This window comes from Gymnoscopelus braueri (assembly GCF_963280865.1).
Source record: "Gymnoscopelus braueri genome assembly, chromosome: 24".
Classification (NCBI taxonomy): domain Eukaryota; kingdom Metazoa; phylum Chordata; class Actinopteri; order Myctophiformes; family Myctophidae; genus Gymnoscopelus; species Gymnoscopelus braueri.
The window spans coordinates 38,020,196-38,033,417 of NC_137626.1; the positions used below are offsets into that span (position 1 = coordinate 38,020,196).

At 40.1% G+C, this 13,222-nt stretch overlaps 2 protein-coding genes across 3 annotated transcripts in view; one reads left to right on the forward strand and one right to left on the reverse strand.

The window, feature by feature from the left end:
- Positions 1-2,287, forward strand: part of LOC308080378 (dipeptidyl peptidase 4-like) — a 43,319-nt gene extending 41,032 nt beyond the window's left edge. The window contains exon 25 of the mRNA XM_080422204.1: positions 907-2,287. Within this exon, the coding sequence (XP_080278330.1) occupies positions 907-999 (93 nt within the window). The 3' untranslated portion in view covers positions 1,000-2,287. The remainder of the gene's footprint in view (positions 1-906) is intronic.
- A 1,271-nt stretch (positions 2,288-3,558) lies between these two features.
- On the reverse strand, positions 3,559-7,907 carry LOC308080748 (uncharacterized protein). 2 transcript variants are annotated; one of them, XM_080422707.1, is made up of 5 exons: positions 7,631-7,907; positions 6,605-6,981; positions 6,132-6,324; positions 4,652-5,614; positions 3,559-4,615 (listed from the first exon to the last, which is right to left on the reverse strand). In XM_080422707.1, exons 1-4 carry the CDS (start codon positions 7,878-7,880, stop codon positions 4,701-4,703), a joined length of 1,734 nt encoding a protein of 577 aa, XP_080278833.1. In that variant the 5' UTR covers positions 7,881-7,907; the 3' UTR covers positions 3,559-4,615; positions 4,652-4,700. The 2 variants fall into 2 exon arrangements, with proteins under 2 accessions (XP_080278833.1, XP_080278832.1); XM_080422706.1 differs by having other exon boundaries at positions 3,559-5,614.
- Positions 7,908-13,222: the final 5,315 nt, after the last annotated feature.

Below are 13,222 nucleotides of genomic sequence, written 5' to 3' on the forward strand. Positions count from 1 at the left end.
ATTAACCACTTTATCCCTATTTTATACATAGGCTATTTGAAAATAGCCGATCTACAAGCCCACAACGCGTCACATCGTGAGCTTGTAGATCTGCTATTTTCAAACACTTTAGTACTTTTACTTTTGGTACTAAGTAAATTTTGAATTCCGGACTTTTACTTGTAACAGAGTACTTCTACTTTGAGTACTTTTTCCACCACTGCCTGTACTTAACACACGCCTTGCTCAAGAGCACCCACATGCATGTATTTTGATGTGGGAGGAACCCCACTTGAACATGGAGATAACATGCTAATTCCATAGAGAAAGGCCCCAATCGAGTTCAAAACCCGAGACAACAGTGTGGACCAATGAGCAACCTTGCTACCCGTGCTATGATGAAAAAAGCAGAAATTGCACACAAAAAATTACTAGCGCAATAAAAGGAGGATTTCCATTTTATAATGCTTCTGGGGCCATGTCTACTCAGCCAGATATAGTTCTTATAATGCGTGAAGAGTCTGTCAGTTTTCTATCTGTTATTTCATCCATGAATTTCATGCAACATTACATTAAACATTAAAACAATGAAACAACTACAACATTGAAAATGCATTAGAAGGACAATATCAGCCACCAAAACCAGGGGTGTGTGTTTTCAGCGAGTCTGACGTGGTTAAAATGGAGATTGAAGTTCAATGGCCTTATACACTAAATCGAGCAACTTAAAAACTGACCGGGGTGCACACAAGTGCCTGAGTAGAAGTAGGGTGTGCTCCAGAAGTGTTTTAAAGTGAAATACCAGTTAAAAATTAAAAAATTATAATAAAACGGGAAACTTTATTAATGTTAAATTATCAGTGTTGAATTTTGGAAGGAGACAACTAAATGTCTTCTCCTCCTCCTACTCCTCCTGTGTTTCTCCAGTGGTACACGGACAAGGATCATGGTATCGGGGGTTCAGCCAATAAGCACATCTACACCCACATGAGTCACTTCCTCCAGAGGTGCTTCGCTTGACGCCCGCCGGACAGTGGTGGACACTAAAGTACATTTACTTGAGTCTGTGTTGATTTTGACAGCAAATTTTTATCTTGTTTTAGTCAGTCTTTTGAATAAAATTCCATTTAGTTTTAGTCATATCTTTAGTCATCTGAAATGTATTCGTTTTTATCTAGTTGTAGTCGACTAAATATCATAAGATTTTAGTCGACTAAAATGTATTTTGGCGGGCTTTGATGGCATCGTAATGGCTGATTTTACACTTGGTTGCGTGCTGAAAATAGCCGATCTACGAGCTTGTAGATCTGCTATTTTCAGAGTGCAACACCCGAGCGCAACCAAACATAAAATGACTCCACTAGTCACTCCCTAACATTTTAGTCTAGCTTTTATTTGTTGACGAAATTGTCAATATATTTAGTCTTAGTTTTAGTCATCAAAGCTTAGTTTTTACTTAGTTTTCGTCAGTGAAATAAGGTAGTCGACGAACATTTTTCGACGTAGTTTTAGTCGACGAAATCAACACTGACTTGAGTACTGTAGGCTACTTAAGTATATCTTTTTTATTTTTGTTTAGTTTTTTGCAAGCACATGATTTTCACTCCACTGCATTTCAAATAGAAATGTCGTCGCAATGCAACGCGCTGTGAGCTTGTAGATCGGCTATTTAAGTATGAAGTATAAAATAGTTGTTAAACTGATTGCGAGGCTATATTAACTAATTGTAGTGGGGACCCCCTGGAACCCCCTTCAAGGACCCCTAGGGGTCCCCGGACCCCAGAAGCACTGGTTTATGAAGTTGTTGACATGGTACAGTACATCCATATGATTGTAAAGGTCCTTGATGGTGTATATCCTCAAAAGGAATTCATGTCATATATTTCACTAATAAAAAAATTGAACATTATTCACATTTATTGTAATACGAATATGGGCATTGAAAATGTGGGTAGGAATTAAAAATATATATTTTATGTTGCCATAATGTGGCAGCTTTGTGTCCAAGTGACAGACTCCAACTATAGCTTTTGTCTTCTCCTTAAAATCCAAAGGTACATTAATGCTGACAAATGAAAATAATGTGCTACCAAAGATATTAGCTATATATTTTTTGTGTTAAATATATACTGATGAAATGTTGTGCCTTACATTGTCAATGTGTGCCAAAATGTTTATTGCACTGACTTATGCGCAGAGAGATTGTACTACAATAACTTAATAAGTTGTGATGTTGGGTATTTTTGTGAATGGAATATTTTGTACAATAAGAGATTTCAAATGGAGATTTATATTTGGGTTATTTGATTATTTAAATAAAAAAAACTATAAAAATAACTTTGTCTTGGACTTCATCTATAACTTTAAATTACATCCTGTGTCTCTTGCATGTGAAAAAATAAAAGTACATTTAACTTAATATACAGCTGAGGCTGGGCACTTCAAATGTTTCTTAAATCAGCATCATTCTCCACATGTGCAAATGTATTTGATTGATTGAATACTTTAACCTGCTTTGAAAACAGTACGGCAGTATAGTAAAGAAAAGAAAAGCTATGCTAAAAGGATAACACAAAAAGCCTAGAGGGAGTTTGCACTCAATTCATCAGCAAAATCTTAGTTGCGTATATATTTTTAAAAACCTGCCGACTATCGATAAGACCAGCTTACCTTAGTTTAAAAAAAAACAGGGATATTCCAGAAAAGATTGATTTCCAGTTACCTTATAGTGTTGTGTTGTTTAAAAATGAATATGAACTTGGCTTCTTGCCATTATCCACAATCTGAAAACACTTTAAAAACATTTTCATCTTATACTGTAGTGAACCAGAGAAACACGTAGGTGTAACCTGATAGCTGAGTGGTAAGTGTGTGTGCCATATGAGGAGTGGGCAGCTCAATTTGGAAAGCGGTGTGAGGTAATGTTAATGTTGTCATGATTTGAACATGCACGGTACATCATTATCAGACTTATATGTACTCTTCAACTTCTTGTTTATGCCCAAAATGACTGTCCAATTTGTAGCAATTGTAGAAATATTAGGCCTTAATTGTCGAACGTTCAAGTATGTTCTAATCATGTAAACTTTACATTACTTATATGTAACTTATGTTATTTCCAAATATTTTGTGTTTAATTATAGTATAGAACTTAAAACAGTGAAAGATCCATTTATGTAAAGTTGCATGGTTTGTACTATATAATAGTGGCAGCAACGTCGAGTAAAGTCTCAGTTAGGTCAGTGCTACACACTGAAAATAGCAGATCTACAAGCTCAGAACGTGTGGCGCTGAAACACGCTGAGCTTGTAGATCTGCTATTTTCGATCCATGACACACAACTAAATATAAATCAGCCTTGATATAGCTCTGCCAACATCCCAGATTATTGATTGATTGAATATTTTATTAGGCAAAAAATTTAAACAGCACAATTACATTTATAATACTTTGACTAAAAGGTCCGTCCAAAAAAGTCCTTGCGGTCTCGTTTCCATTGGGGTCCATATCGCTACCAGCAAATCAAACAGTACAGCCTGTTCTAGTACACATTTAATATAGCCAGACCACAAAAAAAACAAGTGTTCAAATTGTTTTTTATGTTGTATTTTTTACAGAAGGTACACCACAGAACCCGAAAAAATATAAAAATAATAAAAATGTAATATAAAAGTTACTTTTTATGTTATGGGCTGTTTAAAGGTATGATGGTTGAGATTAGAAATAAAGATATTAGAAACAGAAGGGAACCCTAACCCTAATCTCAGGGAAAGCAAGTTAACCCTTTAAGACCTGGAACGCATCTGTGTCACTTTAGATTTCTTTGGCTATTCAAAAATAGCAGATATACAAGCTCATATAGCGTAGATCTGCTATTTTAAAAATATACATATTTTTTAAAACTGTTAGGATTTAGAATCTTTTAAAGAATCGCCTCAGGTCTTAATGTGTTAATATGGCTTTAGGAGAGGTGGGAGGGGGCAGTTACTAAAATGAATCAATTTAATCCATTATAAAAAATAATCAATTTAAATAAAGTAATACATTTTGGGTGGGTGGTAAAAAAGATAAATAAATAAAAAAATGTTGAAAAGTAGCACAGTGGTTTTCAAGCGTTTTAAGTTCAAGGACCCCCCTTACTCTGAGAGTTTGGTTCCATGTGTGTACACTCAAGAGTTACACACCCTAAGTAGTCTCGCGTAGCCAGACAACTATTCCACAATCTCTGAATGCTACATAGAGTATGGAACTACAACTCCCAAAATCCGAGAGAGGAAGCTGGCACTTCCGTTCACGAAAATATGTTTTAAAATATCTTTACATTTTATTATTTTATTTCCATTTCTGCTAAGCAGCAAGCTAAATATACTTAGATGATTTGTATTTATATTAGGATAAATTTGCGCGACTGTAAAGACAAAACCGAAGTTGGGAGGAGGCTTCATATCCGGTTTATATTCTAATCATGATCAGAGCTTCCGAGTCCCAGACTGTATGACCGGAAACATTTGAAAATTGTGGGAGGCAACAGTCTGGCCACGCGAGACTACACCCTAAGGGTCCATTTGGAACCCCCTCAAGGAACTGTGTAGCAGAGTGCTTCCGATGAGCCAACATGCACAATATCGTACATTATCTTGCACAACATGCACAATATCATACATTACAGTACCAAAATGGAGGATTTACAACGGGTAGCGAGCTGTACAATGGAAAGGCTCTTATTCTCCGGTGTGGATACGTTGGTGCTCGCTCGGGGCACCCGAGCGTCCGAAGCTCTTCCCACTATGTTTACAGGGTTTTTCACCGGCGTGGACACCCTTAACGTGTGTCTTCAAACTTTCTAACGCACTGAAACTCTCGCCACAATGTTCACACGGGAGAGGGTTTTCTTCGGCGTGGACGCCCTTGAGGTGCATCTTCAAGCTCTCTAACGTGCTGAAACTCTTGCCACAATGTTGACATGGGAGAGGTTTTTCTTCCGTGTGGATCTTGAGACTCTCTAACGTGCTGAAACTCTTGCCACAGTGTTTGCAGCGGAAACGCGTTTTTCCGGCATGCGCACCTCGCTGGTGGGACTTGAGGTGAGCCGACGTCGCAAAACTCTCGTCGCAGTGATTACAGGGGAAAGATGTTTCTTTGGTGTGCACATGGCGCTTAAGGTGTGCCTTCAAAAGTGTCACCTGACTGAAAGTCTTGTCGCAGAATTTACAGCAGAACGGTTTTTCTCCGGTGTGGACGCGCTGGTGCTTCCTCACTTCGAACCCCTTACGGAAAGTCTTTTCGCAATGTTCGCATTTGAAAGGTCTTCCTCCGACGTGGACCGTCGTCTTTCCCGTGTCATTCGGCAGGTCCATGCAAGGCTTTATTAACTCTCCTGGTTGAGTTAAAGTCTCGGTCAACTGTTGACGACTCTCGGACGTCGGTTGATCCGAGTCTCCTTGATTCTGGCCGGTCACGGTGCTGGTGGTCTGCTGACTGGCTGCTGAGGGGATCTGTCCGTTCCTCTCCATTTGGCTGTAGAGGTCGTTGTGGCTGTTCTTCATGTGTCGGTGGAGGAAGATCTGAGACTTGAAGGCGTAAGGACACCCTGGACAGGAGAAGACCTGAGTATGGGGTGACTGGGACCTCACTCCTGAGGGAGAGACAGAGAGAGATGGGGGAAAATGGGGAATACTTACATATAAAAACCTTTTATTTCAACCTAAAAATATCACTTACCCTACCTTTAAGCGTCTTGTGTGATTTAATCCATTGCATTACATTACATTACAGTCATTTAGCAGATTAAGATCTGAGGCCGATTCTACACATATCTTCAGTTTCCTGAAAAATGTATGTTGCTAAATCAGTGGTGCTCAAAACTTTTTCATGTCAAGGACCCCCAAAATTATATGTATTTGGCCGCGGACCCCCATCTCAAAATATTTTGTTACCCCTAGAATCAAAGATGCGAGTTAAAAAGGTTTGCTTTAAAAATATATATACATTGACACATTTTCATGATTTAAAAAAGAAAATGCAGATCTACAAGCTCATGGCACGGCACGAAGTGAGCTTGTGTACCTGCTATTTTTGAATACCAAAAGTATAACATGACACAGATGCTTTCCCGGTTAAGTGTGGGTCAAATGTGTTCAAAGCTGACTGACCTCCACTGGTCTGCTCCCACTCATCACTGTCTTCAGTGACGTTGCTGTCAGATTCAAGTTCAACTTCAACTCCCGAACAGTGTGAAGGAATGTCTTCTTCATCATCATCTTCACAATTCACCGCTCCTAATATCTGCGTTGACACATCAGCCTCCTCTGGTCTCTGAAGCATCTCCTCGAGCTCTGGTTCCTCCTGGTAGAAAAAAAAAGTTGGGATACTGACATGATACTGATCATGCTACTGACATGATACTGACCATGCAACAGACATGATAGTGACATGCTACTGCCCATGCTACTGACATGATACTGACCATATGCTACTAACCATGATACGGACATGCTACTGACAGAGTTAGAATGAGCATTTGAAAAGGAGACAGTTTTCGGCCTGTCTGTAGTAGCAAGGGAAGCACGTGTGTCAGCACAGCTGACAACATCACATAGTTTGTAAGCCCAGTGTAGTAATTCACCTTATCATCGTTTTCCAAGAACTGGTAATCCATCTGACGTTTAGAGAGCTTTTCTGTCAGTGTCCTGTTCTCCTCAAACAAGCGATTAATTTCGTCACGCCGACAGCTACAAAAACTGCATTCCTGCTGTTCTCCAGCGTTGTCGATCTGCATTTGAGATACTTTTTCCTTCAGTGTCCTGTTCTCCTCCAACAATCGGTTAATTTCGGCACACAGCGGGGCCACAACACCGGATAGGGGACCAGCATCCACCTGCTGCCCCTGTGCAAGCCGGCCAAGGTCAATGTCAACCGATGATGCCTTCTCTTGTGTGTGCCCCATGTGTAATGATGGTGCCCAGTCAGGATCGCACTCTAACATTTCCATGGCTGGTTTGCCTGGAGAGAAAAAAAAATAAAAAACATTGCTAGTTAGTTAGTTATGTGGTTCTGGTGGAGCAACACAGCTGGGCTACCCAGTCTAGTTGCATTATCTAGTTACTTTTAGTTAGCAGAGACAAAATAGCAGTTTCATATTTAATGCAATAATTAACCTTTGAGAAGATTGTCTCTGTATAATACACTTTTTGGGCAGAACATAAAATATGTCCGCCAGATGGAAACTATTTGTTTTATTCCAGTGGAGTACTGGTCATTGTGCTCTCATTGAAATCAACAATTGTGATAGATAGATAGATAGATAGATAGATAGATAGATAGATAGATAGATAGATAGATAGATAGATAGATAGATAGATAGATAGATAGAGCTTTGCAGAAAAAATCTCGCTTGCCCTAGCACACAATTGCCCTAGCACACAATTGTTGATTCCAACGGCACAAATTAGAGCACAATGAGCTTTAAAGAATGAGACCATTTGTATTCATATTTTCATCATATGGGGTGCTAACTTCACTGAGGACCTGGACGAGCGGTAGAGAGAACTCACTAACGCTCTGGACAGGGTTATTACCTAGTAGCATTACCTAGTTACTTTTAGTTAGCAGAGACAAAAAAGCAGTTTCATGTCTTTGGTAAATAATTGACCTTTGAGAAAATGCCGTGAACAAACACGGCTGAACTTTGATAGGTTGTCGAAAGTTAAGTCTTTGCGTCGTACAGCTGCGATCCAAGCCATCCTACGTCTCTTGGACAACTCGTCCATTTGAGCTCCTTGGTGTCGCTTCCATGCTGGAAAACTGAAAAATTGTATTACTCCTTTATCTGCTACGTTGCCTCGACGCGACCTGGCATCAGTGTTGCTATTGCACTTAAGAACTGAGCAATTCCTCGTCATTGTGAGTAAACAAGAAAGAACACGGTCGAGTCACTGTTTACTCTCTGAGCTGTATCTATGTTCCGTGAGCAACAATAACGGAGCAACGATAAGACTTCCGGTGGACGATCTCTTCAGAATAAGAGTGCCCTCTAGAGTAAAAAGAAACTCTTGAAAACCATTGAAAAACGGTTCATTTCCACATAAAACTATGCATTACGCATTTAAACGAAGCTATACAACACAAATTATGTTTCTGTGTAACAAAAACGGGTTTAATAACATTAATAATTTATCTAAATGGATAAATGCTGTTCAATGGAGTGCATAGCCTATACAAATTGTGCGCTGCACAGGAGACGGCTGCGCGAGGCAACACTTTGGACATACGCACACGTTCAGGGAGACCTCCTCTACAACACCACACTCTCCGCTAAACCGGAGAGGTGTGAAATAGAAAGTGGCGGGCCGTCCAGTGAGGTCAGAGGTCAGAAAAGTGCCACTTTCAGACAATAGTGGGCGCTGCACAGGAGACGGCTCAGCGAGGCAACACTTTGGACATACGCACGCGTTCAGGGAGACCTCCTCTACTACAACACCACACTCTCCGCTAAGCCAGACGGGTGTGAAATAAAGGCGGGCCGTCCGTTCTGTGTCTCTCTCCGTTCCTGAGATATGACTGTACATCAGTGACCATGATTGTGCCATTTTTCTAGGGCAGCCTGGAGATCATTTCTACCAAGTTCCATGAAAATCTGCCACTCTCTTCTGGAGTTATTTTCTTCTCAACAGACTCGCACACAGGAGTTATTGTGCTTGTCATAATTAGAAACAATTGCTGGCTGTAGGCTATTAAACGCTGACTCAAGTAACAGTCTTGCTCACTATAGGCGGCTTTCCATATACATGGACTTACCTAGCCCCACCCCACACCGCCCACCACAGCGACGGTTTCCACTACAATGAAGTGGGTAGAGTGGTGTGTAAGTGGTACTAAACTGGTGCCTAAAAAGTACCCAGTCTTGGGTAGGTCTGAGCTGGGCTAAGCGGGGCTAAAGCTGTGATAAAGCTGATTGGTCGGCTCACAGCTGTGTCTGTCCACTCAGGTGTCTGTAAAATGTAAACACTACGGTAGCAGTGTTGCCATGTCCACTTATTATAAGCAACATTGGGCTTATTTTTCTGTAAAGTTGCTTGTAAATATTGGTAGTACTTTTACTCCACTACAATTATCTGAAAACGTATTAGTTACTAGTTACTAGTTACTTTTCAGATATAAATGATTACATTATAAAACATACATTAAGCCCTATTTTATACCTAGGCTATTTGAAAATAGCCGATCTACAAGCTCACAACGCATCGCATCATTGTAGATCTGCTATTTTCAAACATTTTAGTACTTACTTTTGGTACCTTAAGTACATTTTGATACCAATAGTTTTTGTACTTTTACTCAAGTAATTCCAGACTTTCACTTGTAGAGTGCTTCTACATTGCAGTATTGATACTTTTACTTAAGTAAAACATTTGAGTACTTTTTCCACCACTGCTTGTTTCTAAAATGTAGTTGATTATTTGGGGCTTGTTTCATATGTTGTTGAAACCAGTGGTTCTTAAACATTTTCATGTCAAGGACCCCCAAATTAATATGTATTTGTCAACATTATATATGTATATATTTTTTTTAAATAGCAGATGCACACACTCACAATGCGTCGCATCGCTACGCGTTGTGAGTTTGTAGATCTGCTATTTTCAAATAGCCGTAGATAGTCGCTTCTTTTGGGATTGTTTTCATAGACCTGATTGCTTATTTTTTTCTGCTAAACCTGGCAACAATGAATGTGCGACGATACACGCTAATAATGTTTTTTATATAAGTGATGGCAACGTGTTTAAACACCACACAGGTCTTCCCAACAATAGTGAAGATTAAAGTCAGGGTGAACATGGCCAAATAATAACTTAAGAGCCAAACTAGCTCTGAGGAAGCACGCTAGCATTTAGGCTAACCCTGTAGCCTGAGGCTAAGTTGGTGTGTTAAAGAAAGGGGCGTTGATTTCCTTCGGGAGGGGAGGGGAGGGTGGGGATTTTGCGAGTGGGGACTTTTGTGCAATGGAAACGCAAGACATTTTGAAGCGGTGCGGTGCGGTTCTGGACTGTACTGGACAGTGTCGTGCTTATGCTGTGATGGAAAAGCGGCTTAAGAGTCAAATAAAGTCAAAGGACGGTGATAGGTATTAGGCCTATGACTATATAAACTAATGCGAGAACTGCAGTATATTTGACACAAACCCAGTTTGACTCCAGTAAACAACACTATCATTTAACGTTGAAATAGTGTATACGTTTTGTAAGTGACTATAGCAGAACCCCACAATTTTTAACATTCACAATTATAAAGAATATAAATAATGAATGAAAATAAACTTTTAAGTGCATACTTTTAGTGGCATGTCTATTACATCATGTGTACCTACCAGCTTAATATCAATCAGGCAATGTATGTGGAGCCATTTCAAAATGTGTGTCATTTTCAAAGAGAACTCTGGAACTAATCTGAACAAGAATCAAGAGGGATTTATTTGTCACTTACTCAATACAGGTACAAGCAGTGAAATGTTGAGACCTGTTTCTACAGAGACTGTGCTAACACAACCAAACTAAATATGTCAGTAACAAGTAACAATACTGATGTAATGAAGTAGAAATAAAATTATAGTACAGATGGAATGGCAGGTATGATAAACCTTGTGCGTATGTCACAAGTGCCACGGCAAATAGCTGTCTCGTGTCCAGACTCCAGCGTCCAATTTGTAAAGGCTATGCACTGAAAATGGCCCTTTTCTGACCCCTGACCTCATTGGACGGCCCGCCACTTTTCAAAATACACCTGTCTGGCTTAGCGGGGAGTGTGGCGTTGTAGGGCATGGGTTCCCAAACTTTTCAGCCCGCGACCCCAAAATAAGGCCGTTATTGACTCGCGACCCCACCTAACCATAATTTATGCAAATGTATGCAATTGTTTATGCAGTATAGAATTTTTTACATTTATGAACATAAACTTGCACGTTTGGTGCGCATTTGAGCGCACATGTAAGCCTAGGGCTATTCTCAACACATAGGCATAATGACACAAACAAAATTAGCACACATAACAACCATATTTTTACAGTATGTAAGTAATTTATTTACTATTAACCAAGTACAACAGTGAACAGACCACAATGATTTTTGTATGTGTAAATTGTGTTATACTTTTAGTATGACGTTTGAGTACAGCTGCAGCTTGTACTGTTAATAATCTTGTTAATATTATAGATAGAATTCAATCAATCACATTTACAGTACCTAATGAGATGGGTGGGCACTGTGCTGGGAGCACAACAAGTCCATTCTGGGTTTAATTTGAGAGACGGCCACTCGAAGATCATCTTCCACGTTTAGTTGCGACCTGTACTTATTTTTAATCTAAGTCAGTGCTGAGAAAGTCTTTTCACATAAGTACGTAGATCCAAACTGTATCAGTACATCCATTGCAGCCTTGTATAGCTGTGGGTATTCCCTCTCGACTGAAATCCAAAACTCGGCAAGCGGCATAGTATCAAACGCTGTCTTTAAGGTCCGATCACTTGACAGCTCATCAAGTGCGTCCTCCAGGTCGGATGACAGGTGCTGCGCAGCGGTCACAGTGAATGGTGATCTTATCCAGTCATATTGTTCTGGTGCTGTTTCCTTTGGGAAATATTTGTGAAAGCGTTCCTGGAGGGCTCGCAGGTGAGCAGTGATAGAGCGCTTCACAATGTTAACACTTAGTTCATTTTCCTCCATGAATTCATGAAGCTCAGAAAACATATCAATCGTGACCATTTCAACTCGCGCTGTCCAGCCCTCGAGTTTCCTTGTGGATTTTATCACTCAGGGAAAGGATGTTTGTGTTGTCACCTTGCAAGGACAGATTAAGTCCATTCAGTTTATCAAATATGCAAGATAAATACGCCAGCCTTGCAACCCATTCAGGTTTAGTCAGGTGCTCAGCCAGCTCTGGTGCTTTCTCCATCAGAAATAAGCAGAGATGTCCACGAGTCTCTGAGCTCGAGTCCGAGTCAAGTCTCAAGTCTTTGAGGCTCGAGTCGAGTCAAGTCTCAAGTCTTTGAGGGTTGAGTCGAGTCGAGTCCGAGTCAAGTCTCGGGTCTTTGAGGCTCGAGTCGAGTCGAGTCTCAAGTCTTTGAGGCTCGAGTCGAGTCGAGTCTCAAGTCTTTGAGGGTTGAGTCGAGTCGAGTCCGAGTCAAGTCTTTGAGGGTCGAGTCCGAGTCAAGTCTCGAGTCTTTTTAAAGTCTTTTAAAAAAAAAAAAAATGGGGGGGGGGGGGGGGGCATAGATGTAAAAGTATAGACAGGTCATAATAAATCACATTAGATTCACAGATTAGAGATTTTATGTATTTTCCCCACAATTTATTTTCATTCAAATGAAATGTGATTGAACTTGCACTAATAATGACTTTAGTTGATTTTTCACTCTTTAAAATATAGTATTTCTTAATTATTAATAATTACAGCTTGTAGATTGGCTATTTTCATGATTTTTAATTGTTTTTAAATAATAATAAAAAAGGAACATACAAGATTTCCACCCGACAGCGATAATATATAGCCAATATGGTTCTGTATCAGTATATGAGTCAGTTTTTGCAGATTTCATTCTAATTGGCTACTATGCCTGCATATGAATTTCATGGGCCTGGGTAGGTCACCCTGGCTTGGCGGAGATATGCCCTGTTGCGCACACTCGACTCCGCACAGCAGTCCAACAGCAGAGCAGGTGAAAGCAATTCACCTAAACGAGGGCTGTGTTGCGCACCAAAAAACTGTCTAAATGTGGATCCCCAGTTCAAATATGATTCTTTTGGGGGGTCACGGCCTGAAAAGGTTTGAGAACCACAGCTTTTATGCAGTGAACATTACATGAGCGTAGCGTTTACCGTGGTGAAGTGTTGAATATTCACCCAGCTGGGTTTAACGAAATGAAAATCCGATGTTTCCTAAACGTGCTGTCACAGATGATCCGACCATCTTATAAAAAATGTAAGCATATGCCAAGATAACTGAGGTTATATAGCTGATTCTGAGCTAAACATATTTGTTTAATTTCGAAGTTTTTATATTTAAACTTTATGATGAAAGGCCACACACATAGCAGCTGTTGCGCTCGCCTCTCCATGTTTACGTTAATGAGCAGCATGAAACAGCTTGACTGAAGCCGGCTCCGTGCAGCGTGCACTGGAGCGGAGGTTTCTTTGCGGGGGGGGGACAGGGGAGTGGAAGTTTTTTGGGCATTTCATTCATTTATTTGTCCAAA

What these genes read in the sequence shown, in the direction of transcription:
- LOC308080748 (XM_080422707.1), bottom strand. Translation starts at nt 7,880, where the DNA reads ATGACGAGGAATTGCTCAGTTCTTAAGTGCAATAGCAACACTGATGCC. An exon ending in TTCACGGCATTTTCTCAAAG is followed by an intron (nt 6,982 to 7,630) that starts GTCAATTATTTA and finishes TTTTCTCTCCAG; the next exon opens with GCAAACCAGCCATGGAAATG. An exon ending in TCTTGGAAAACGATGATAAG is followed by an intron (nt 6,325 to 6,604) that starts GTGAATTACTAC and finishes TTTTTCTACCAG; the next exon opens with GAGGAACCAGAGCTCGAGGA.